General features: G+C 43.0%; 1 protein-coding gene across 4 annotated transcripts; it reads left to right on the plus strand.

The window, feature by feature from the left end:
* The first annotated feature begins 4,505 nt into the window (after positions 1-4,505).
* Positions 4,506-24,325, plus strand: LOC110530843 (WD repeat-containing protein 48). 4 transcript variants are annotated; one of them, XR_005052979.1, is made up of 19 exons: positions 4,506-4,659; positions 5,490-5,630; positions 5,817-5,895; positions 9,490-9,572; positions 10,122-10,251; positions 10,592-10,680; positions 10,935-11,036; positions 13,929-14,153; positions 14,614-14,688; positions 14,829-14,931; positions 17,892-18,097; positions 18,223-18,319; positions 18,426-18,521; positions 18,719-18,830; positions 21,227-21,314; positions 21,415-21,491; positions 21,786-21,984; positions 22,378-22,566; positions 23,611-24,325. XR_005052979.1 is itself a non-coding variant. In XM_036986590.1 (18 exons), the coding sequence occupies exons 1-18, from the start codon at positions 4,612-4,614 to the stop codon at positions 22,471-22,473; spliced, it is 2,046 nt and encodes a 681-aa protein (XP_036842485.1). In that variant the 5' UTR covers positions 4,506-4,611; the 3' UTR covers positions 22,474-24,325. The 4 variants fall into 4 exon arrangements, 3 of the variants coding, with proteins under 3 accessions (XP_036842485.1, XP_036842487.1, XP_036842486.1); XM_036986590.1 differs by having other exon boundaries at positions 22,378-24,325; XM_036986592.1 differs by having other exon boundaries at positions 18,722-18,830; positions 22,378-24,325.
* The last annotated feature ends 1,065 nt before the right edge of the window (positions 24,326-25,390 follow it).

The following is a 25,390-nucleotide window of genomic DNA, read 5'->3' on the forward strand; positions in this document are numbered from 1 at the left end:
CCAGAAATAAAAAACTAAAACACCAAGGTTAGATAAAATGGCTGAGCTTGATTAAAGAAACAGAGGAGAGAAAATGGTGCTTTTATACAGTCCAGAGCTAAAAACCTAAGAGTGAGAGATAGAGAGATGGGGAGAGATGGAGAGAGAGAGAGATGGGGGAGTGACGGGAGAGATGTAGAGAGAGAGAGAGAGAGAGAGAGATGAGGGAGAGAGCGAGAGAGATGGAGATGGAGGGATTTACTTAGTCATAGTGGGCAAACAGTGCCCAGATGGTCTGGCGAGGCACTATCTAATTACTTGTAGCATGGTTTCCCCAGCTGTGTCAGCAAGTCAGACACTGTTGCTGTCTTCTGGAAGAGTACTGTCACCATCTGGACACAGAGTTTTAATACAGGCAATAATACGTACTTGTGGTCAATAGGCTGAAATGACTTGGGGCAGATTATTTATTTATTTTATTTAACCAGGCAAATCAGTTAAGAAAAAATTATTATTTACAACGATGGCCAAAACCCTGACGACACTGGGCCAATTGTGCACCACCCTATGGGACTCCCAATCACAGCCTGATGTGATACGGCCTGGATTCCAACCAGGGACTGTAGTGATGACTCTTGCACTGCGATGCAGTGTCTTAGACCGCTGTGCCACTCGGGAGTGATCCTAAAGACAGTTATCTGAGGGTTGAGCTGGGTTTACATTTATGCAAAGCAATTATTTTATGTATTTTATGTAATAGATAAATGCTGAAAATCTGTATTTATTAGTTCCTGTTTCATTCAGATGTTTGTCAGTATGGTGCTAGAACTTTTCAGCCTTCCAAAAACCTATTGTGACACAAAACTTATTTGGGGGGGGGGTTTGTGACATCACTTTGTGATGACGCTGCAAACTCTGAGTGAATAGACACTACGGCCACTGCAAACCTCCTTTTTGTGGCCACTAGGTGAACCTCTCAGGTGTGGTTTGCTCTGAGAAATTTACAGAGGTACACTGCAGACCATGTCCTGATATCCAACGTTGAAATACTGAATGTGAAACTAGCTCCATCGTTTGACTTTTAGTCCATGCTCCAACCTTCTATAGAGTGGTGCATTATGGTGAGGGAGTGAGTCTGGACGGGAATCAACATTAGAAGTGAGATATGGAAATGGTTTACAAGTGCCTGCTTCTCTCCTTGTTCATCTTCTTCTTGGCATTTCAAAGCAATATCCTCACGGACAGGAATAATGAAAAAGTTGCCTTGGAGTTTCTTAGCATGTTCTGTAATGTCAGTTCACTGAAGATAGAACTCAGAACAGACATAAGGGAAGACTTGATTCATGACAAATGGATGGAGTCCATCTCAAACATTCTCAGAATACACAAAGTTGAAGCACTGAGGACAGAAGAAGAAAGTATAGTCTATTACATTATGAAGTGTATCAAGGTGGCCTTGTTGTCTAGAAGTCCTGCCATCCCAGACCATCCAGATGTCCGATACAGAACAACCTCCTGGACAAACACCAACCAGTCCAGAGGCTTTTTTCTGTCTCCTATGGGATCACGTGGACTCTTCGTCTTGTTGGTCATCATCATTCCAGCCTGCATTTGGATGGTAAAATTGGGCATGATACAATTGGTATAATTTGCTTTAACTTCTACTTTAACTTTTCATTTGAATTGATGAGATCCTTGGTGTTAAAGTCCTTCAAAGCTTATTCATTACCAGGCCATTCTCTTGTGTCTTCTTATAAGATCTACCAGAGGTGGAGGAGAACAGAAACAGACCCAGAAGCAGAACATCAGGCCAATGAGACTCCACCTCCACCCGAACAACTGGTCGTCTCCCAGTCTGACCTGGAAGGGATGCTGGCGCTGCTGCAGAGCATTCACGGTCACCTCGATCGCCTGGAGAAAAGGTGTCGGAGTATCAGGAGGCCACGGACGAGAGAGAAGAAGAGGAGGGTGATCCGGCTCATGAGTCAAACTGAGTCCAACTCCTCTTCGCCCTCTTCGTGAACATCACTTGGGGAAAGACACACTGCAAGATCAAGTGGTAGCAGGCAGTGTTGTGGCGAGGGGAAAAGGCCTGCACAGAATGTGGATAAATACATTTGACTGTATACCTTATTTATTTATTAATGGCAATAGATGACAGTTCAAAGTAAACAGCTGATAATGTACTAGGGGATATGAGAGAACTCAGTTAACTATAAACATAGAATTAGGAAGTAGAATACTAGGTTTTGGAATTCTCCCCGAACAAGATTTTCACTCCATTTTGGAACTTTGAGGGTTTATGACATATCCCCTCTAGTAATTGAATTTCTATGCCCATGAACCACAATCATGACTAGAATGGATCCAGCTTTTGTCAAATTAACGCTAATCCTAACCATTTTCCTAACCACAGCCTAATTATCCTAACCTGCAATGCTAATTATCCTAACCTGCTGGGTAAGTTCTCTAAACCTAACCTAACTATAATTGAGCATTTCAATAAGCATTTTTCTACGGCTGGCCATGCTTTCCACCTGGCTACCCCTACCTGATCAACAGCCCTCCACTCCCCACAGCAACTCGCCCAAGCCTCCCCTATTTCTCCTTCACCCAAATCCAGATAGCTGATGTTCTGAAAGAGCTGCAAAATCTGGACCCCTACAAATCAGCCGGGCTAGACAATCTGGACCCTCTATTTCTAAAATGATCTGCTGAAATTGTTGCAACCTCTATCACTAGCCTGTTCAACCTCTCTTTCGTGTCGTCTGAGATTCCCAAAGATTGGAAAGCTGCTGCGGTCATACTCCTCTTCAAAGGTTGAGACACACTAGACCTAAACTGCTACAGAACTATATCTATCCTACCCTGCCTTTCTAAGGTCTTCGAAAGCCAGGTTAACAAACAGATTACCGACCATTTCGAATCACATCGTACCTTCTCTGCTATGCAATCTGGTTTCCGAGCTGGTCACGGGTGCACCTCAGCCACGCTCAAGGTCCTAAACAATATCATAACCGCAATCGATAAGAGACATTACTGTGCAGCCGTATTCATCGACCTGGCCAAGGCTTTTGACTCTGTCAATCACCACATTCTTATCGGCAGACTCAACAGCCTTGGTTTCTCAAATGATTGCCTCGACTGGTTCACCAACTACTTCTCTGATAAAGTTCAGTGTGTCAAATCGGAGGGACTCTTCTCTGTATACATCAATGATGTCGCTCTTGCTGCTGGTGATTCTCTGATCCACCTCTACACAGACGACACCATTCTGTATACCTCTGGCCCTTCTTTGGACACTGTGTTAACTAACCTCCAGACGAGCTTCAATGCCATACAACTCTCCTTCCGTGGCCTCCAACTGCTCTTAAATGCAAGTAAATCTAAATGCATGCTCTTCAACCGATCGCTGCCCGCACCTGCCCGCCCGTCCAGCATCACTACTCTGGATGGTTCTGACTTAGAATATGTGGACAACTAGAAATACCTAGGTGTCTGGTTAGACTGTAAACTCTCCTTCCACACTCACATTAAGCATTTCCAAAACAAAATTACATCTAGAATCGGCTTCCTATTTCGCATCAAAGCACCCTTCACTCATGCTGCCAAACATACCCTCATAAAACTGACCATCCTACCGATCCTCGACTTCAGATATCCTGAGAGGAGTGGTGTGAGTAGTAGATTTGTACCAGTATAGAGGGATAAACCAACAAGTGATATATGTTTCAGAAAGATTGGATTTTTAGCATTTATATCAATGGTTATCAACTGTACTGCAGAGATGGAACGTAAAGTCACAGAAAAATTGAGGATGTGGTGGCAGCTGCAGAGAGGTATTTGGGTGTGCAAGACTTGATGTCAGAAGAGTTACAGGATGTGTTATGTGGTGGTGTACCATCCTTTCAGGCCTGAGGTAGGACTAAATAGATTTAAATAGTGGAGTAGGGTGGTGGGTTTTTAGTGAGTGTAGGGCATTTTTATTATTTTGTTCAAGCAATGTATAAGGGTGTTATACTCCAGTCTAGTAGATGGCGAATGCATCATTCTTTTGGATGCCAAATGCCGTTAGTCCTCATCGACGAAGAAGAACGTGTAGCAAAGTTTTTATAACACATCCAAGATGGATCACTGCTTGTCGTTTCCGATAGAAACAAATGAGTCATAGTGGGCAGAACTAGCAAGGAGGTGGGCAGAGTCTAGCACAAGCTACCAAGATCCTATTGGCACGTTCTAGAAAATATTTGCATGTTTCGGTTAGTCAACGCCTACTCTGTGAAGTGCATGTGTGCACTACCTAAATTCACATTTGCACTTCCTAAACAACGCGATGTTTTAAGACTTTGGCAAAGTCTACAAATCTTAGTCCACTCTGTTCATAAAATATTCTAGTTTTAAATACATAAAACTGTATTGAGATCAAATTATTAATCGATGAGAAAAGTTTGCATAATGTCGGTCACAATCCATCTCGTTCAATCTTCTCCCACTGCCAGCCATATTTGCTTGTGATTGGAAACGCAGAGCGGAGGCTTCACATGTATACATCCGGTGAAATATCAGCGTCATTAGTCTATCTGTGTTTCTTCTCGGATGTGACGTATGAGGGTTTGACTGTCAACATGTAAGATGGCGGCCCACCACAGACAGAATGCCGCTGGGCGAAGGAAAGTACAGGTCAATTGATATTTCTGTAATACAACTCTGTATACATGAAAATGCACACTATTCCAAATAGTGTGACAATGTGCACCACTAATCTTGGAAAGACGATGCAAATTGCAATCCAAGAATGCTCATCTCAAGCTAGCTAACGTACATGCTAGTTAGCTAGCATGCTAAACACACGATTTGAAGCATGATTTGCTCGAACAAAGTAACTTAAAATGAACCTGAGTTGTGCGACAATTTTATTTAACCATTGTTGCATTTCTTAGGGTATGTGTAAATTGTCATTGAATTGATAATTGCTATTCTAACACGTTAGCTGACTCCCAAGTGGCGCAGTGGTCTAAGGCCACTTGTAAATACAAATGTGTTCTTAACTGACTTGCCTGGTTAAATAAAGTGTTTTTTTAAAAGAAGCTGTGTCAGCTAGCTAACGTTAGCTAGGATCTTGAAACCTTAACCTGTAGTTTGCTAGCTAGCAAATGATGCGGTGAACTAGATATATACGTTCATGTAATGCATAAGTGAATGTAATGTAGTCATGGAGCCTCAGCCAACTTAAACACATACTGTATATATATATATATTTATATTGTGTTATAGACTGTTTGTTAATTCCATGTGTATCTCTGTGCTGTTGTTTGTGTCGCACTGCCTTGCTTTATCTTGGTCAGGTCGCAGTTGTAAATGAGAAACTTTGTTCTCAACTGGCCTACCTGGTTAAATAAAGGTGAAATAAAAAAAACGTTTGGCCAAAGCTTTAGTCACGCATGCGTCAATGCTATAGAAGGGGTGTGTTCAGGCTATTATTGACCATCCCCCTCTATCTTTATTTGCAGGTATCTTATGTGATAAGAGACGAGGTGGAGAAGCACAATCGCAATGGGGTGAATGCTCTTCAGCTGGACCCTGTACTGAACCGGCTCTTCACAGCTGGAAGAGACTCTATCATCAGGATATGGAGTGTCAACCAGCACAAGGTATTGCGTCCCAGTCACCCTTTGATACATCTTAATATTAGCATAGCCCTGCCCTAACCCTTTGTGAGATGGTTTCCTGTATCATCTCCATTGAATGTGTTTTAAGACCACGATTAGGCTTAATCTGTGTTTGGGAACCCCCGTCCCCGTCACCACTTATGTTAAGTGAATGTTATTTTACCATAGCAGGACCCTTACATCGCTTCCATGGAGCACCATACAGACTGGGTCAATGACATCGTCCTCTGTTGCAATGGAAAGACATGTGAGTATTGTTATGTTCCCCGGCAATAAACCAAAAAATTGTCACTCAAACAGAAGGGGGAACTAACAGACTAACAACCAAAACAGGTGGGGTTCTAAGTAAGTAGGTAGCCTTGCGTGAGCGAGCCGGAACAGCTCATAGGAGCAGGAGCACATCTCCTGTTTCTGTAGAGTGAACCAGAAAGGCTCATAGGAGCAGGAGCCCATCTCCTGTTTCTGTAGAGTGAACCAGAAAGGCTCATAGGAGCAGGAGCCCATCTCCTGTTTCTGTCGTTTGAACCAGAACAGCTCATAGGAGCAGGAGCCCATCTCCTGTTTCTGTAGCGTGAAGTAGCTTAATGTAACAGTACACCCCCTGAACAGGACGCTAGTTGTTCGCAGGGCCTTACCCCCTATCTCCTTAAAGCTGAGTGCCAAACAGAGACGCGTCAAATCAAACTTTATGTCACATCCACCGAATACAACAGGTGTAGACTTTACCGTGAAATGCTTACTTACAGGCCCTTAACCAACAGTGCAGTTCAAGAAGAGTTAAGAAAATATTTAGCAAGTACGGTATACTAAAGTAAAAAAGTAAGAATAATGAGGCTGTATACAGGGGGTACAGAGTCAATGTGGAGGCTATATACAGGGTGTTAGGGTACAGAGTCAATGTGGAGGCTATATACAGGGGGCACCGGTACAGAGTCAATGTGGAGACTATATACAGGGGGCACCGGTACAGAGTCAATGTGGAGGCTATATACAGGGTATTACGGTACAGAGTCAATGTGGAGTCTATATACAGGGGGCACCGGTACAGAGTCAATGTGGAGACTATATACAGGGGGCACCGGTACAGAGTCAATGTGGAGGCTATATACAGGGGCACCGGTACAGAGTCAATGTGGAGGCTATATACAGGGGGTACCAGTACAGAGTCAATGTGGAGACTATATACAGGGGGCACCGGTACAGAGTCAATGTGGAGGCTATATACAGGGGTTACCGGTACAGAGTCAATGTGGAGGCTATATACAGGGGGTACCGGTACAGAGTCAATGTGGAGGCTATATACAGGGGGCACCGGTACAGAGTCAATGTGGAGGCTATATACAGGGGGCACCGGTACAGAGTCAATGTGGAGGCTATATACAGGGGTTACCGGTACAGAGTCAATGTGGAGGCTATATACAGGGGTTACCGGTACAGAGTCAATGTGGAGGCTATATACAGGGGGTACCGGTACAGAGTCTGTGTGGAGACTATATACAGGGGGCACCGGTACCAAGTCAGTGTGCAGGTGCAAAGGTTAGTTGAGGTAATTTTGCAGGTTTTCCTACTTACAAAGCATGTAGAGGTCTAATTTCATAGGTACACTTCAACTGTGAGAGACGGAATGTAAAACAAAAATCCAGAAAATCACAATGTATTATTTTTAAGTAATTAATTTGCGTTTTATTGCATGACATAAGTATTTGATACATCACAAAAGTATAACTTAATATTTGGTAGAGAAACCTTTGTTTGCGATTACAGAGATCATACGTTTCCTGTAGTTCTTGACCAGGTTTGCACACACTGCAGCAGGGATTTTGTCCCACTCCTCCATACAGACCTTCTCCAGATCCTTCAGGTTTCGGGGCTGTCGCTGGGCAATACGGACTTTCAGCTCCCTCCAAAGATTTTCTGTTGGGTTCAGGTCTGGACACTGGCTAGGCCACTCCAGGACATTGAGATGCTTCTTACGGAGCCACTCCTTAGTTGCCCTAGCTGTGTATTTCAGGTCGTTGTCGTGCTGGAAGACCCAGCCATCTTCCTATGCTCTTACTGAGGGAAGGAGGTTGTTGGCCAAGATCTCGCGATACATGGCCCCATCCACCCTCCCCTCAATACGGTGCAGTCGTCCTGTCCCCTTTGCAGAAAAGCATCCCCAAAGAATGATGTTTCCACCTCCATGCTTCACAGTTGGGATGGTGTTCTTGGCGTTGTACTCATCCTTCTTCTTCCTCCAAACACGGCGAGTGGAATTTAGACCAAAAAGCTCTATTTTTGTCTCATCAGACCACATGACCGTCTCCCATTCCTCTGGATCATCCAGATGGTCATTGGCGAACTTCAGACGGGCCTGGACATGCGCTGGCTTGAGCAGGGGGACCTTGCATGCGCTGCAGGATTTTAATCCATGACGGCGTAGTGTGTTACTAATGGTTTTCTTTGAGACTGTGGACCCAGCTCTCTTCAGGTCATTGACCAGGTCCTTCCGTGTAGTTCTGGGCTGATCCCTCACCTTCCTTATGATCATTGATGCCCCACGAGGTGAGATCTTGCATGGAGCCCCAGACCGAGGGTGATTGACCGAGGGTGATTGCGCCAAGCTGCTTGCCCATTGTCCTGTAGCCCATCCCAGCCTTGTGCAGGTCTACAATTTTATCCCTGATGTCCATACACATCTTTCTGGTCTTGGCCATTGTGGAGAGGTTGGAGTCTGTTTGATTGAGTGTGTGGACATGTGTCTTTTATACAGGTAACGAGTTCAAACAGGTGCAGTTAATACAGGTAATGAGTGGAGGACAGGAGGGATTCTTAAAGAAAAACTAACAGGTCTGTGAGAGCCATAATTGTTACTGGTTGGTAGGTGATCAAATACTTATGTCATGCAATAAAATGCAAATTAATTACTTAAAAATCATACAATGTGATTTTCTCGATTTTTGTTTTAGATTCCGTATCTCACAGTTGAAGTGTACCTATGATAAAAAATGACAGACCTCTACATGCTTTGTAAGTAGGAAACACTGCCGATTTTGCAGTGTTGTTCTCCCCACTGTATGTACATGTAGGTAGGGGTAAAGTGACTATGCGTAGATAATGAATAGCGAGTAGCAGTAGTGTACAAAAGGGACGGAGGGGGTCAATGTAAATTATCCTGTGGCGATTTGATTAATTGTTCAGCAGTCTTATGGCTTGGGGGTAAAAGCTGTTGAGGAGCCTTTTGGTCCTAGACGTGGTCCCATTTTTACGGTCTTTGGTATGCCTCAGCCAGGGATTGAACTCACAACCTTCCGATTTCAGGGCGGACACTAACCACAAGGCCACTGACTTGATCAGGGTTCTAAAATACACTCATGGTGTCCACTGAAAGTTGTCTAGCAACAACAACTGGGATCTAAGACACTCATCATGAGCCCACTAAATTTACCCAAGAGGCAAATAAAATAAAAACCTACCCCAAACGTAAAGACAGGAAGAAAAATAAAACCAGTTAAGATCAGATAAAAGATCGTTTTACTTAAAAAAAAAATAAAAAAAAATATGAAGCATCAACTAAAGGTGCTAACCCTTCACATCGCTCAAGAGCACCGGAGCATAGGCCAACCACTCTTAAATATCCCCTGTGCCAGCACAGGTGTAACACAAACGGACTAACGAGGTGGAACCAATCGGTGCGCCCCACGTGCTGACATCCAACCTTAAAATATAAATAGAAAACCCCCCCCAAAGCCTATTATTAGTATTAATATTAGTATTGAACACCGCATCATCAGTAGCCCAATGTATTAGAAACATTCGGTTTTTATAATTCACTGTTTTTAAAAAAAATCTTTCTTTCCAGTGATCTCTGCTTCATCAGACACGACAGTGAAAGTGTGGAACGCACAGAAAGGATTCTGCATGTCAACGTTACGGACTCACAAGGTGCTTCTTCTTTTTTTTTTTTACACTCGATATTTGGCCTTTGTGGTTCAGAAATATGATGTCCATTTCCAGAATACTGTTCTGCTGTGGAATTGTGCATATTTTTAAACAGTATAATAGAGATTTCCTATTTGAAAGAAGAAGGAAAAAGTGATGTTGTATTTCCCCCTGGCAGGACTATGTGAAGACCACAAAGTGATATTGTATTTCCCCCCTGGCAGGACTATGTGAAGACCACAAAGTGATTTTGTATTCCCCCCTGGCAGGACTATGTGAAGACCACAAAGTGATGTTGAGTTTGTATTTCCCCCCTGGCAGGACTATGTGAAGACCACAAAGTGATATTGTATTCCCCCCTGGCAGGACTATGTGAAGACCACAAAGTGATTTTGTATTCCCCCCTGGCAGGACTATGTGAAGACCACAAAGTGATGTTGAGTTTGTATTTCCCCCCTGGCAGGACTATGTGAAGACCACAAAGTGATATTGTATTCCCCCTGGCAGGACTATGTGAAGACCACAAAGTGATGTTGTATTTCCCCCTGGCAGGACTATGTGAAGGCATTGGCATATGCTAAAGACAAGGAGCTGGTGGCGTCAGCAGGGTTAGACAGACAGATCTTCCTGTGGGACGTCAACACACTAACAGCACTGACTGCCTCCAACAACACTGTCACCAGTAAATGTCATTTTATTGATTTCTACAATATTTACAAGTTGAGTCCCATTGAGTTTAAAAACATCTCCACAGGCCGGTTTCGTAGACACAGATGAAGCCTAGTCCAGGTCTAAATAGCATTCTCAATGAAGATTCGCCATTGAAAGACGTTTTCGGTCCAGGACTAGACTTAATTTGTGTCTGGAGAACAGGTATTTGTTGAGGCAGAAATCAATCTTTAATACCGCAAAGCCTATTGTTTTCCATTGCAGTACGTGCCCTTAAAAATAATGTTTTTACCTAACACAAACCTGTGTGCCGACCGTTGGAATCTTAACCGTTGTGCGTGTGTGTGTGACAGCGTCGTCCCTCAGTGGGAACAAAGACTCCATCTACAGCTTGGCTATGAACCAGATGGGGACAGTCATCGTATCTGGCTCCACTGAAAAGGTTAGAGGGCAACAATTTTAGTCACTTTTTTTTTTTTTTTTTTTTTTTTTTTGCCAGGTCAACGTTCATGTTTTTATTAATTAATAGTAATTAATACAATTTTAATTTTATGTCTACATTTTTTGACGGCAGTTGTTTGGCTGCCCTTTTGAAAGGTCACCTTTATTTACCAAGCACAAGTTCTACTGCATATTTGTAGACCGCTGTTGGGTTTTAAAGGTTGTTGTCTCTTCAATCTGTTGACGTTTCATCAGGTCCTGAGAGTATGGGACCCTAGGACGTGTGCTAAGCTGATGAAGCTGAAAGGCCACTCCGACAACGTCAAGTCACTGTTGCTGAACCGGGACGGCACACAGGTAAGGCATATCTTGATTCGGCTAAATAATAGATAATACTAGATAATACATTTTCAGAAAATGGTTATAAAGAAAATGAAGTGAGAGGTTCTACCAGAACTTGGTCCTAAAATAATGAGTATTTTTCTTTTCCGTCTCAGCATTTTTCCTACATTGCATCTGACCCTCTATTACAGGGGTGTCAAAGTCAAATGGACGGAGGGCCAAATAAAAAAATCAGCTACAAGACGAGGGCCGGACTGTTCGAATGTTCATTGAAACATTTTTAAATGACGCATATAGTCTAGTGAACCTAATTGAACCTACTGAAAACCTAACAAATATATTACAATATGATCAGATAAGTAAAGCAATATTTTCTTATGGCTCTGTCAGTAATCTTTAATTTTCAACAGACACAAAAGACAAATTTCCTTTATATAAATATCCCCATAACATGAACATTAAATGAAAGAAACCGGTATTCAAGGCACCATCAGTAGACTATATTTTCTATTTTAGCAAAAGTGGGCTAAATTTACTTCAAAGAAAAAACAATAATAGCAATTTTCTATCATCCACTCAACTGAAATATTTTTAAAATATAATTGGATTGAAATACAAAAAAATAAAGTGCAAAAATCTATTAATCAAAAACAACACTTTGTTTAAGGAGAAGTAACATGCAGTGAAAACAAATATTAAATTTTAACTTTTAAACTTGAACTGAGTAAAAACTCTAAATATGTGATTGCACAGTAATGTTCACTTGTTTGAGGTTGAGGGTGATACTTGGTGGTGTCCCATCTTTTCCACAAGTTCATCAATGTTCGGGGTAAGGCTCTGAGCTGAAGAAATCCTCAGAATTGAGTGGAGGTGTTCAGCAGTAAGTCGACTTCTGTGTGATGTTTTGTTCAGGTTCATCAAAGAAAACAGTTGTTCACACAGGTATGTGCTGCCAAACATAGACAACGTTTGAGCAGCCTGGATGCGCAGCTGGGGCATTGTGCCGGGGAGGAAACGGGCGAACTCCGCAGCACCCACTGCCGCATATTTTGCCCTCAGTGCATCATTGCATTGGAGGTCAATCAACTCCATTTGGAGGTTTGGTGGTGAGCTTTCCACGTCAACAGCAAATGGGTTACCGAGCAGTTCCAACCTGCTTTTTTGTGCTTCAAAGTCAGCAAATCGGCGTCGAAAGTCAGCGGCAAGCATACCTATTTTATCAGCCAACTGTGTGCTCGGGAACGCACTGGTAGAGAGCTTCTCTTTCATGGTCTGGCAGCTGGGAAAGTGGCTCAAATTTTCTTTCCGCATCTGCGTCTCCCACAGAGTCAGTTTGGTTTTAAATGCCTTCACTGTACTGTACATATCAGAGATGACACGATCCCGACCCTGCAGCTGCAAGTTTATTGCATTCAGATGACTCGTAATGTCACACAGAAAAGCCATTTCACACAGAAACATTTCGTCTCGGAGTTGTGTTGTGTCTTTCCCTTTGCTGTCCAAGAACAGACAAATCTCCTCACGAAGCTCGAAACATCTTTGAAGCACCTTTCCCTGGCTTAGCCATCGCACCTCTGTGTGATAAGGCAAATCACCATGCTCCGTTTCTAACTCCGTCAGAAATGCCTTGAACTGGCGGTGATTCAAACCTTTGGCTCTGATAAAGTTAACTGTGCGCGTGATGATGCTCATTACATGCTCCATTTTCAAGGCTTTACCGCACAACGCTTCCTGGTGTATGATACAATGATAAGCTGTCAGCTCACCTGTCGCGTTTTCCTCTTGCATCTTTTCCCGTATCTTCGCCACCAGTCCGCTCCTGTGTCCACACATCGCAGGTGCTCCGTCGGTTGTCAAACCCACGAGTTTTTCCCAAGGCAGCTCCATCTCATTTACACATCTTGACACCTCTTCATACAAATCATGCCCCGTAGTTGTGCCATGCATAGGACGTAAAGCCAAAAACTCCTCTGTCACGCTTAGGTTGGAGTCCACTCCGCGGATGAAAATTGACAACTGGGCAATGTCAGAAATGTCGGTGCTCTCATCCACAGCCAAGGAATATGCAATAAAATCTTTTCCCTTTTTCACAAGCTGCTCTTTTAGATTGATGGACAACTGGTCTACTCTCTCGGCAATGGTGTTTCTGCTCAGACTCACATTTAAAAAGAGTTGCCTTTTTTCTGGGCAAACTTCGTCACAAACTTTAATCATGCAGTTTTTGATGAAATCCCCCTCCGTAAATGGCCGGGCTGATTTAGCGATCTCTTCTGCCAAAATAAAACTGGCCTTGACAGCAGCCTGGCCTTGTGATTTGTCTTTTTTGAACAGAGCCTGTCGAGATTTGAGGCCTCGTTTTAATTCCTCTGCCTTTTGTAGCCTTTGTTCCATGTCCATATTCTTGTTTTTGTCCGCGTGTTTCGTTTCATTATGTCGTCTCAGATTATACTCTTTCAGTACCGCCACACTTTCTCCACACAGAAGACACACAGGTTTTCCAGCTACCTTCGTGAACATATACTCCGACTCCCACCTTGTTTGAAACCCCCGGTTCTCAGTATCCACCTTCCGTTTTGCCATTTTTGATGGGTATCTGAAAGTTAATTTTACTGTGATGCTGACGACTGCTGTGCCAATAAATATTGAAATGAAGCAGCCTACTGCTCGGTGCGTCACCTTTGCATTGTGGGAAATGTAGTATTGGTGCGTGTAAAAGATCTGCGGGCTGCCGGCTTGCTGCGGGCCGGTTCTAATAATAAATCAAGATCATCCCAGGGGCCGTAAAAAACCTTCTTGCGGGCCGGATGTGGCCCGCGGGCCTTGACTCTGACATATGTGCTCTATTACATACAACCTTTTCTGTTTGGTTGTCCATCAGTCTAACTCTCCTCTCTCTGTGGTTCCCAGTGTCTGTCAGGCAGCTCAGATGGAACCATCAGGTTGTGGTCTCTGGGTCAGCAGAGGTGTATCGCTACGTATCGGGTCCACGACGAGGGAGTGTGGGCCCTGCAGGTGAACGAAGCCTTCACACACATCTACTCTGGAGGCAGAGACAAGAAGATCTTCTGCACCGACCTGAGGAACCCTGACATCAGAGTACTCATCGGTGAGGAGAAGGCCCCTGTACTGAAGGTAAGGGCATGGGACTGGTTGTGGTTCATTATATCTGCCATTTAGCAGATGCTAAATGCGTACATTTCTACATACGGGTGGTTCCCGGGAATTGAACCCAGTATCCTGGTGTTGCAAGCACCACACTCTACCAGCTGAGCTACTGAGGGTGGGGAGGGGGGAGGGGGGTGCTGAGGGGGGGAGGGGGGTGCTGAGGGAGGGAGGGGGGAGGGGGGTGCTGAGCTACTGAGGGTGAGGGAGGGATGGGGGAGGGGGGTGCTGAGCTACTGAGGGTGGGGGAGGGAGGTGCTGAGCTACTGAGGGAGGGAGGGGGGTGCTGAGCTACTGAGGGTGAGGGGGGTGCTGAGCTACTGAGGGGGAGGGGGGTGCTGAGCTACTGAGGGTGAGGGAGTGGGATGTGGGTGGGTGTGTGTGTGTGTATTAACCTGGGTCTGACATGGGCTATCCCTCTCCTCCTCAGATGGAACTGGACAGGACAGCTGACCCTCCTCCTGTTATCTGGGTCTCTACCACCAAGTCATCTGTTAACAAATGGGTAAACAAATAAGCATGCCATGTCTTCGGATGCCCTCAGAGATCATTCTAGGGCTTTCTATGTGTCAGGGTTGGGGTCAATTCAGGTTTCATCTTAAAAAAAGAAGATTTCTTAATTTTTTTTTTCTGTTTGTGTTGCAGTGTCTAAAGGGAATCCACAACTTCCGGGCGTCTGGGGATTATGACAATGACATCATCGCCCCCCTGACCCCGCTGTGTACAGCGCCTGAACAGGTCATCAAAGGTACGGCTATGTTAGTGGGTGTGGAGTGATCCACCTAACTGGGTGTAGTTTTCACATGAATCTTAGTGCAACCTGTTTGTTGACCTCACTCAAATAGATCCTCATTGGTTTGTTTTTTTAAACTGTCTCTTCCTGAATGCAGTGGTTGTGAGGAGAGGCAGACGTGACCCTAGTTTCTAACCATGAACTAGGCTTGGGCGATATATCGTTTATAGTGTATACCAGGGTATTTCGAAATACCGACGGTATGATTTTCTATACCCCCAAATCTATATAAGTTTACTACATACACCTTAGCCAAATACATTTAAACTCAGTTTTTCACAATTCCTGACATTTTAATGCTAGTTAAAAAAAATCCTGTTTTAGGTCAGTTAAGATCACCACTTTATTTTAAGAATGTTAAATGTCAGAATAATAGTAGAGAGAATGATTTATTTCAGCTTTTATTTCTTTCATCACATTCCCAGTGGGTCAGAAGTTTACATACACTCAATTAGCATTTAGTAGCATTGCATTTAAATTGTTTATTACTCCCTTCACAGAACATCGCAAACTGGCTCTAACCAGAATGGAAAGAGGAGTGTGAGGCCCCGGTGCACAACTGAGCAAGAGGACAAGTACATTAAGAGTGTCTAGTTTGAGAAACAGACGCCTCACAAGTCCTCAACTGGCAGCTTCATTAAATAGTACCTGCAAAACACCAGTCTCAGAAGCTGCCAGTTGAGAACTTGTGAAGCGTCTGTTTATCAAACTAGACACTCTTAATGTACTTGTCCTCTTGTTCAGTTGTATGACGAAACATTTATTTGTACTGCTGTAATTACTTTGGTAACCAGTTTATAATGGCAATAAAGGCGCCTTGGGGATTTGATGTATGGACAATATACCACGGCTAAGGGCTGTGTCCAGGCACACCGCGTTGCGTCGTACATAAAAAATGCTCTTAGCCGTGGTATATTGGCCATATATCACACCTCGGGCTTTATTGCTTAAATATCACTTGACCCTTTACAAAAAATAATTTACGTCCAAGCCTTATTCTAAAATGGATTAAATTATAATTTTTCCCTCATTAATCTACACGCCATAATGACAAAGCAAAAATTATTATTATTTGCAAAAAAAAATTTGGCAAATATATTAAAAACAAATACTATATTTACATAAGTATTCAGACCCTTTGATATGAGACTAAAAATTGAGCTCTGGTGCATCCTGTTTCCATTGATTATCCTTGTTTCTACAACTTAATTGGAGTCCACCTGTGGTAAATTCAACTGATTGGACATGATTTGGAAAGGCACACACCTGTCTATAAGGTATCACAGTTGACAGAGAATGTCAGAGCAAAAAACAAGTCATGATCATCAAAATAATTATCCGTAGAGCTCAGAGACAGATCTGTGCCTCGACACAATCCTATCTGGGGAAAGGTACCCAAACATTTCTGCAGCATTGAAGCTCCCCAAGAACACAGTGGCCTCCATCATTCTTAAATGAGTCTTGGTGGCTCCAATCTTCTATCTAGAGCTGGCCCGCACGGCCAAACTGAGCAATCAGGGGAGAATGGCCTTGGTCAGACCATTGGGTTCTTGGTCATCTGACAGACCTCCAGAGTTCCTCTGTGGAGGTAATTGTCCTTCTGGAAGGTTCTCCCATCTCTGCAGCACTAGTCCAATTGGGCCTTTATGGTAGAGTGGCCAGACTGAAGCCACTCCTCAGTAAAAATCACATGACGGCCCACTTGGAGTTTGCCAAAAGGCACCTAAAGACACTCAGTGGCAGGGACTGGAAGACTCGTCAGAGTACAGAGATATCCTTGATGAAAACCTGCTCCAGAGCACTCAGGTCCTCAGACTGGGGTGAAGGTTCACCTTCCAATGGACAACGACTCTAAGCACACAGCCAAGACAACACAGGAGTGGCTTCGGGACAAGTCTCTGAATGTCCTTGAGTGGCCCAGCCAGAGCCTGGACTTGAACCCGACTGAACGTCTCTGGAGAAACCTGAAAATAGCTTTGCAGTGAAGCTCCCCATCCAACCTGACAGAACTTGAGAGGATCTGCAGAGAACAATGGGAGAAACACCAAATGCAGGTGTGCCAAGCACACCTGCATTTGTAGCGTCATACCCAAGAAGACTCGAGGCTGAAATTGCTGCCAAAGGTGCTTCAACAAAGGACTGAGTAAAGGGTCTGAATACTTATGTAAATGTGATTGTAAAATCTATTTTTTTATATATATTTTAAATTTGCAAAAAATTCTACAAACCTGTTTTTGCTTTGTCATTATGAGATATTGTGTGTAGATTGATGAGTGGGGGAAAAATATTTAATCTGTTTTAGAATAAGGCTGTAACCTGTTGGATTCTACATTTCGAACATTGAGATATTAAAAGACATGATAGATGAGATGCATAGTATATAAAGGAGTGAGATCTGTAGAAAGACAAGAGTGGCTGTGGAATGTGCTGGGTGGACGGGAGGAGATCAAAGGATTGCTACAGGGGAAGCAGATGGACATCTGTGGATTAGGCGAAGGAGGGGAGGAGGTCAGGTGGTGAGGTCAGATCCCCTGTGGAACCATAAGATGTAAGGATTGGAGAGGAGGAGTGTCCAAAGTGGAGATATATACCTGTGATGGTGAGAAATGTTTTGTTCTCTGAATACAACTGTAACGACCCTTTGGGAAGAATTAAACTTGGTTTAGCTTCTCTAGTGTCCGTGAGTTATTTACTCTGAAAAATAAAAACCTAACAAACCATGGATAATGTCAAGGGTTCTGAGTGCTTTCCAATGGCACTGAATTTAAAATTAAAAAAATAGTGCCCCTTGTGTGCACATTTGGTAATATCGTGTATCCCGTTATGGTACAGAAATGGTATGAAAATCTTAATACCGCCCAAACCTAGTCTTGCTGTGGTCAAACGATAACTACTGTACATATTTGCTGTTGTAGGAGGGGCCAGTATAATTCAGTGTCACATTCTGAACGACAAGAGGCACATCGTCACCAAAGACACCAACAACAATGTTGCATTCTGGGACGTGCTGAAAGCCTGTAAGGGAGAGGACCTGGGGAAAGTAGAGTTTGATGAAGAGATCAAGAAGAGGTTCAAGCAGGTCTACGTCCCAAACTGGTTCTCTGTCGACCTCAAGACAGGGGTAAGTTTCTCGTTTTATAACTTAGTAATACTCTACTTATTCAGTGTTTTTTGAAAAGGTGAAGCTAGCTAGATAAGATTGGTTGATGTTGTTGCTCTCTCTCCCATCTGTGTGTTGCTGGATAGATGCTGACCATCACGCTGGATGAGAGTGACTGCTTCGCTGCCTGGGTGTCTGCTAAGGATGCTGGCTTCTCAAGCTCCGATGGATCGGACCCAAAGTGTACAATTTTTTTTTTTAGGTTTTCATTTTTAATATAACTTCTTCATACTGCATTTTTTTTTTTTTTTATCCTTTAGCTTTGCAATGTTTGTGTGTGTGTGTATAGTGAACCTTGGTGGACTGCTACTTCAGGCCCTGCTAGAGTTCTGGCCCAGGACGCACATCAACCCCATGGATGAGGAGGAGAACGAGGTCAACCATGGTAAATTGGCCTTGTTGTTGTTGTTGTTGTCAAAAACAGTGTTCACCTGAGATATTGGCTGTAGACGGCTATAGTGTTAGACATCACATGTCGCAGGGTTAGGGCCCAGAAAAAAATGTCCATAGACTCACTATTTCATCATGGTATAGGAGCAGTAAAAAATATTCTAGTGACTTTTGACCTTGTCCAAACCCCAGCAGCAGTAAATGGGGAGCAGGAGACGCGGGTGCAGAAGGGGAATGGGTACTTCCAGGTGCCTCCACACACTCCAGTCATCTTCGGAGAGGCAGGAGGGAGGACTCTGTTCCGGTACATATTTCCATTTTACGAAACCCATAGCTAGCCTGCTGATATTGTTAGACTCGCTAAGTCTAGGGGTCTAAGGCCAAGCTACATGGTCTGTAACCTGACTCGCTAAGTCTAGGGGTCCTAGCTACATGGTCTGTAACCTGACTCATTATGTCTAGGGGTCCTAGCTACATGGTCTGTAACCTGACTCATTATGTCTAGGGGTCCTAGCTACATGGTCTGTAACCTGACTCATTATGTCCAGGGGTCTTAGGCCCAGCTACATGGTGTCGTGTCTGTGACCTATCATTAAATGTGAAGACTGTTATTTTTATCAAATCAATTCTCTGTGTAATTTAATTACGCAATTAAACTAATCATGTAACTTTAATTAACTAGGAAGTCGGGGCACCATGGAAAAATGTTGTTTATAGAGTGGTAATTTCCTGAATATAACTCTTCAGATATTTTCATATCTTATCGATTAGTCATTCTCATTAAGGTAATAATAATAATAATGATACATTATCAGTTCCATTACTGAACGTCCTCGAACCCTAGCCTAAATCATGAATCAGCCATATACACATTTCCTTAATTATGTATTTACTAACTAAATAGTCACACAGAATTACATAACAAACCAACAGTGGATATTTGGGTTACTACATGATACAAAGTAAAAGTCCCTAGCGGACTAAGCCAATATGAAGGCTTGGTAGACAAAGGAAAGGGGTGGGGACTGAGAGCAGAAAAGACTAAATGGATTCACTACCACAGTTGATAATTATATTAATTGAAATGCTAATCCTTTGCACATGAACCGCCGTTCATTCGAGAATAATTGCAATGTATGTATTTGTTGTCTTCTCTGTTGGAATCGCCAGTCCGTCTGCTGGAGAGTCCGTTCATCAGAGAGTCTCTGGTTAACTTCCCCAGAAGTCACAATATACTTTGTGGTTATAGTTTTCTGTGGTGTGGCCACTGACTAGTTCAGCTTTTTAAATGAAAATCCATATTCTCATTTAGAAGGTTAACATCACATTACATCTTTTCACAAATAGTTTCATGTTTAATCACATACGTTTCACGATATTTAGATGTAAAGCTGACCACTGGGAAATGTCCACTTTAAGAGATAGAGTTGTGTGTTTCCTGTCCCTCATGAGATCACCAAGTGAAACCCACTCGTCATGACTGTCCCTTTAAGTGTCCACAGACCACTCCCACATTCTCAACAATAAAAAATATTGTTAGAATTTTTCAAACTTTTGATGACCAAGGGTCTCTGTGTTCCACAGTTTACATTCCAAGCTCAAACACTACCAGAGCATAGAGGCAGCGTATTTTATGACCGACCATAAAACAGTTGACTTCCCGCTCTCCCCCCTCTATGAGAGAGACCCACTGTAACCCGGTCCTTCAGATCTTCACGAGTCATGATATTCCCTCTCTACGAGAGAGAGCACGCTGTAGAGAGGACTCACTGTGACCTGGTCCTTCAGATCGTCACAGGAGGGTCATGATATTCCCCCTCTACGAGAGAGAGCACGCTGTAGAGAGGACTCACTGTGACCTGGTCCTTCAGATCGTCACAGGAGAGTCATGACAATGGTCTGTAACCCGACTCATTATTTCTATGGGGTCTTAAGCCTAGCTACATGGTCTGTAACCTGACTCATTATGTCTAGGGGTATTAGCTACATGGTCTGTAACCTGACTCATTATGTCTTGGGATCCTAGCCTAGCTACATGGTCCTTAAGCTGAATGAATGTGTGAATTTGTGAGAAATCAGTGTATGAGGACTGCGTTGGATGCAGGTGTGCCCAGGGAGACGACAACCTTACCTTAGGTCCAGGGCTCTGTCTTGACCCCTTTGGGTCAGTGAGCCCAAGTGGATTATCATGTGGTCACAGAAACAGATCTATACAGAAAGGAAAACTACAGACAGGCATGTCTAAACTAAAGAATCCAAATGGAAAGCCTCATGACCACCAAACCGACCAGCTGCCTCGCAGCTCTGCCAGCTGGGACACTGACTGACAATCACCTGATGTGCTTATCAACCAGGCTCAGCATCTGGACAAGGTTGCTGCTGCCCCCTGGAGGAAGGGAGTGAAGTGTAACCTGGGTAGTGTGTTTGTCTATGACCTAACACTACCCCCCCCCCTCCCCAATCATAACACTACTGTTATATAAATACATTTGATTGAGGGATTATAGAGAATTTTGGGAGCAAAACATTTTTGTCGAGGCTATATCATGCATGCGATCATTCATGAATCTGAGAATGAATCACTACTTGCCTTGCATCACCAGTTGGACACAAAAAAAAAAACCCAGTCCTGTTTGCAACATTTGTTTACTTCCCTGCACTGTTCTTCTAGCTGTTCTAATGCTGAGTCTCCTGTTTCAGACTGTTGTGTAGGGACTCGGGTGGGGAGACGGAGTCTATGTTACTGAATGAGACAGTCCCACAGTGGGTCATAGACATCACCGTGGACGTAAGGACCTCTTCAGTCTTCCTTTGCTTTTACTCTTCTTGCCTCGGACTTCACTTCATTTTTTAAAAACATTTTTGCCCTCTTTTTCTATGTCCTCCAGAAGAACATGCCGAAATTCAACAAGATCCCGTTCTACCTCCAACCCCACTCTTCTTCTGGAGCCAAGACACTGAAGAAGTAACATTTAGATTTTTTGATTTTCTCCGTTTCAGGTTTCTTCATGAGAAATCACTACATTCCACACTTCCAAGTCCCTTTTATTAATATTCGACTTTGATGTTCTTACCTGAATAAATCCTACACACACACACACACACACACACACACGATTTGACCTCTACATATAAATGCACCGTCGACATTTCCCGTCGGAGATCAAGATCCCACTTCCCTTGACACATCCTTTTATTCCACTGTGTGTGTGTGTGTGTGTGTGTGTGTGTGTGTGTGTTTCTCTCTCTCTCTCTGTAGGGACCGTCTGTCTGCCAGTGACATGCTGCAGGTGAGGAAGGTGATGGAACACGTCTATGAGAAGATCATTAACCTGGACACTGAGTCCCAGACCACTGCTTCCTCCTTGGCAGCCAATGACAAGCCAGGAGAGACGGAGAAGGACGAGGACATGGCCCTCATGGCCGAGGAGAAGATTGAACTGATATGTCAAGACCAGGTGGGAACCCTCCCTACTCCTCATTCTCCTGTAGTTTCGGGAGGAATGAGGAACAATCTTTGCTTTTTTTTTTTTATAGTAAAGATTATGGACCTCAGTTGTTGATGGTTGAAGGAGAGTGTGTATCTGTTGTGATTCATAAGTCTTTTTTGAAAAAAAGTCCACTACTTGACAGCTTCACTTTTGATGGTGGTTTGGGCAATGAGGTTTGTTGCTTCGATGTTGATTTTTTTTAAAGTTATTTTGGTTTAGTATACCATGTCATATTACAGATTGCCGCGATGCTGATTTTGGTTTAGTTAAGTCATATTACAGCGTAATAATGACAGCGATGACTGAAATGCATATCCACCTGATTCACATCCTTGGTCGGTCTTCTCTGTTCTCACACAGGTCCTGGACCCAAACATGGACCTGCGAACTGTCAAGCATTTTATCTGGAAAAGTGGAGGGGACTTGACGCTTCACTATAGGCAGAAATCTACGTGAGGCAGACACCTAATTTTAAGGCATAAAGAGACAGTTTCTTCACACACTACCATCCTCCATCTTCAGCTCCGATGATTGGCTGGCCGAGAGAGGGTAGGCTTATCACCCCGCCCACTATGTTTATCAGGGTCGTAGTCATTAGACACCATATGGGAGAAACCATGGACTGAATCTGAATTTATTCAATAAGAATCACTTTTATTTTCTTTATTTTTCTTCCATTTGCCGTTGAAGAATGTTTTGCTACGTTGTGTATGAATAAAAACACAACCCAGACGTTAAGAGATGTTTTCTCTGGCCAATTTGAGGGATGTGGGTGACTTCGTATTAATAGGAAACTCAACCGGACAGACCGGTGAAGCCCGGAGGCTAGTCAAGAGATTCATGATGAATGCGGTTCTTTCTTCAGACTGTGCTATAACGGAATGGGGGAAAAATGAATCAAATATTTTATCTCGCACTATGTAGGTTTTTTTTATTTAAAAAAAAAACATTTTGTTGTTGTCCTTTTGCTTTGTGATGTCATAGTTAAAAGGAATAGTTCCGGTGCAATGGTAGTGTGTCTTCATGTATATGCGCTGTTTGTTCTTGTACATTCCAGAGACAGCCCGTTGCTCCTTCCTTCACCAGTACTATGACTTAGTCCCAGTTCTCAACCCTTCTGGACTTGTACACTTTCTCGCATGTGTTTTTACAATGGGAGGAAACCTCTTCCAGCCATTGCCTTTCCCTAATCCTATGCTTTTAGATCCAGGATAGGGACTATGCAAGTGTATATTTCTTGGGAAAGAGAATGGTACATCCCGATTCTCCAAGGACCTGGAGTTCTTCCTTACCATGTGACTTGACCAGGAGCAACTCCTGGCCCTAACTCCACCTACAGTATACCTGGACAGCCTGACCAACTATTCAAGCCGATCAATGTACTATATTGTTGTTCGTGGCTTAATTCTGTCAACCCGAATTAGGACTGACTGACTTGAGAGATTTGAATAATTGTTTTGTAAATAACATGCTTTATGTGAATTCATGTTCTCTTTATTTTTCAGGATGCTATGTTTAATTATTATTATTTTGTACAGTTTCAACAAGTCAGAGACATTCACTTTGATTCAATGTTTTGTTTTTCTTCTTCAGAATCCCGAGAAAAGCACACACGATATCAAGCCTGGTCCCAGTTCTGTTTGTGCTGTCTAGCCCAACTCATAACTGTCATTGCCGGAGCCAATGATCTGGGACCAGGCTACAGATTTTCAAGTATGTTTGTAGTTGTCTTAAGCAATCAGGATTTAAAAAAAAAAAAGGTATTTCTTAAATCACACATTGTAACATTGGGCATCTGGTGGACAACGTTTACACGTTTTCAAGTGAAATCTCCTCCTACAGACTTGTTTTATAATCATGAACCAATATTCACATCTTCCAAGAGGGCTATTGTACCGTATAATGTTTCATATAGCTAGACAGTAATTGGGTCTAGGATGTTAGTTTAAAACAAATTTTAAAAAATCTCAAACTACAGGGTTTATACATATAACTTAACTGCGTATCCAAATTGAATATGTAAAATATATAGATTGGATGGGATGCACACTTACTTGTGACGAGTGAAATAACTAGTTTGAGTAAATTGTCTTTATTTTTAGGTTGTTATTGACTTGTCTTCTCCCCCCCCCCACCCCATTACTATGGTGATGAGTTAAGAGGAAGCTCCAGTATAGGGGCCACGTCATAGAAATATGACTTTCTATGGTGTAGACAGCAAGACGCCGTATCCTCAGTCTTACAATATTTATTGTTGGATGACGAAGTGTATTTTGGGCTTTCAAAAGCATATTAAATTTGAATGGTTTTAATATACTGAAATGTATTGTATTTGTTAACCGTCTCTCTCACATTTCACCATTCTCCTGCTTATGTCATATTAATAACATCAATCAATCAAATGTATTTATAAAGCCTTTCTTTTGACATCAGCTGATATCTCAAAGTGCTGTACAGAAACCCAGCCTAAAACCCCAAACGGCAAGCAATGCAGGTGTAGAAGCACGGTGGCTAGGAAAAACTCCTTAGAAAGGCCGAAACCTAGAGAGGAACCAGGCTCTGAGGGGTGACCAGTCCTCTTCTGGCTGTGCCGGGTGGAGATTATAACAGAACATGGCCAAGATGTTCAAATGTTCATAAATGACCAGCATGGTCGAATAATAATAATCACAGTGGTTGTAGAGGGTGCAACAAGTCAGCACCTCAGGAGTAAATGTCAGTTGGCTTTTCATAGCCGATCATTCAGATTCTCTACGTATCAATATCGTTATTAATATCATGCAATGTATGAATATAATTTTAGAACGTATTACTGTCATGCTATGACATCTTAACGTTTTACCATATTTCTCATGCTACAACATTAATATGCAATAATGTATGAATATAATTTTAACATTGTCATGCCACAACAGGTGTATACCATACCGTGAAATGCTGAATACAACAGGTGTATACCATACCGTGAAATGCTTAATGCAGTTCAAGAAAGTTAAAATATTTACTAAATAAAAAAATGACATAATAACGAGGCTATATGCAGGGGGTACCGGTACAGAGTCAATGTGGAGGCTATATACAGGGGGTACCGGTACAGTTGTTGCCGACCCTCACCGCCTAGGGGCGGCTCATCAGAAAGTCCAGGATCCATTTGCAGAGGGAGGTTAGTCCCAGGGTACTGAGCTTTGTGGGCTGAGCTGTAGTCAATGAACAGCATTCACACGTAGGTGTTCCTTTTGTTCAGGTGGTAAAGGGTAGTGTGGAGTGTGATTGTGTCATCTGTGGATCTGTTGGCGCGGTATGTGAATTGGAGTGCGTCTAGGGTTTCCCGGCATGATGGTGTTGATGTGAGCCATGACCAGCCTTTCGTTTA

This window comes from Oncorhynchus mykiss, chromosome 8, assembly GCF_013265735.2.
Source record: "Oncorhynchus mykiss isolate Arlee chromosome 8, USDA_OmykA_1.1, whole genome shotgun sequence".
Taxonomy (NCBI): domain Eukaryota; kingdom Metazoa; phylum Chordata; class Actinopteri; order Salmoniformes; family Salmonidae; genus Oncorhynchus; species Oncorhynchus mykiss.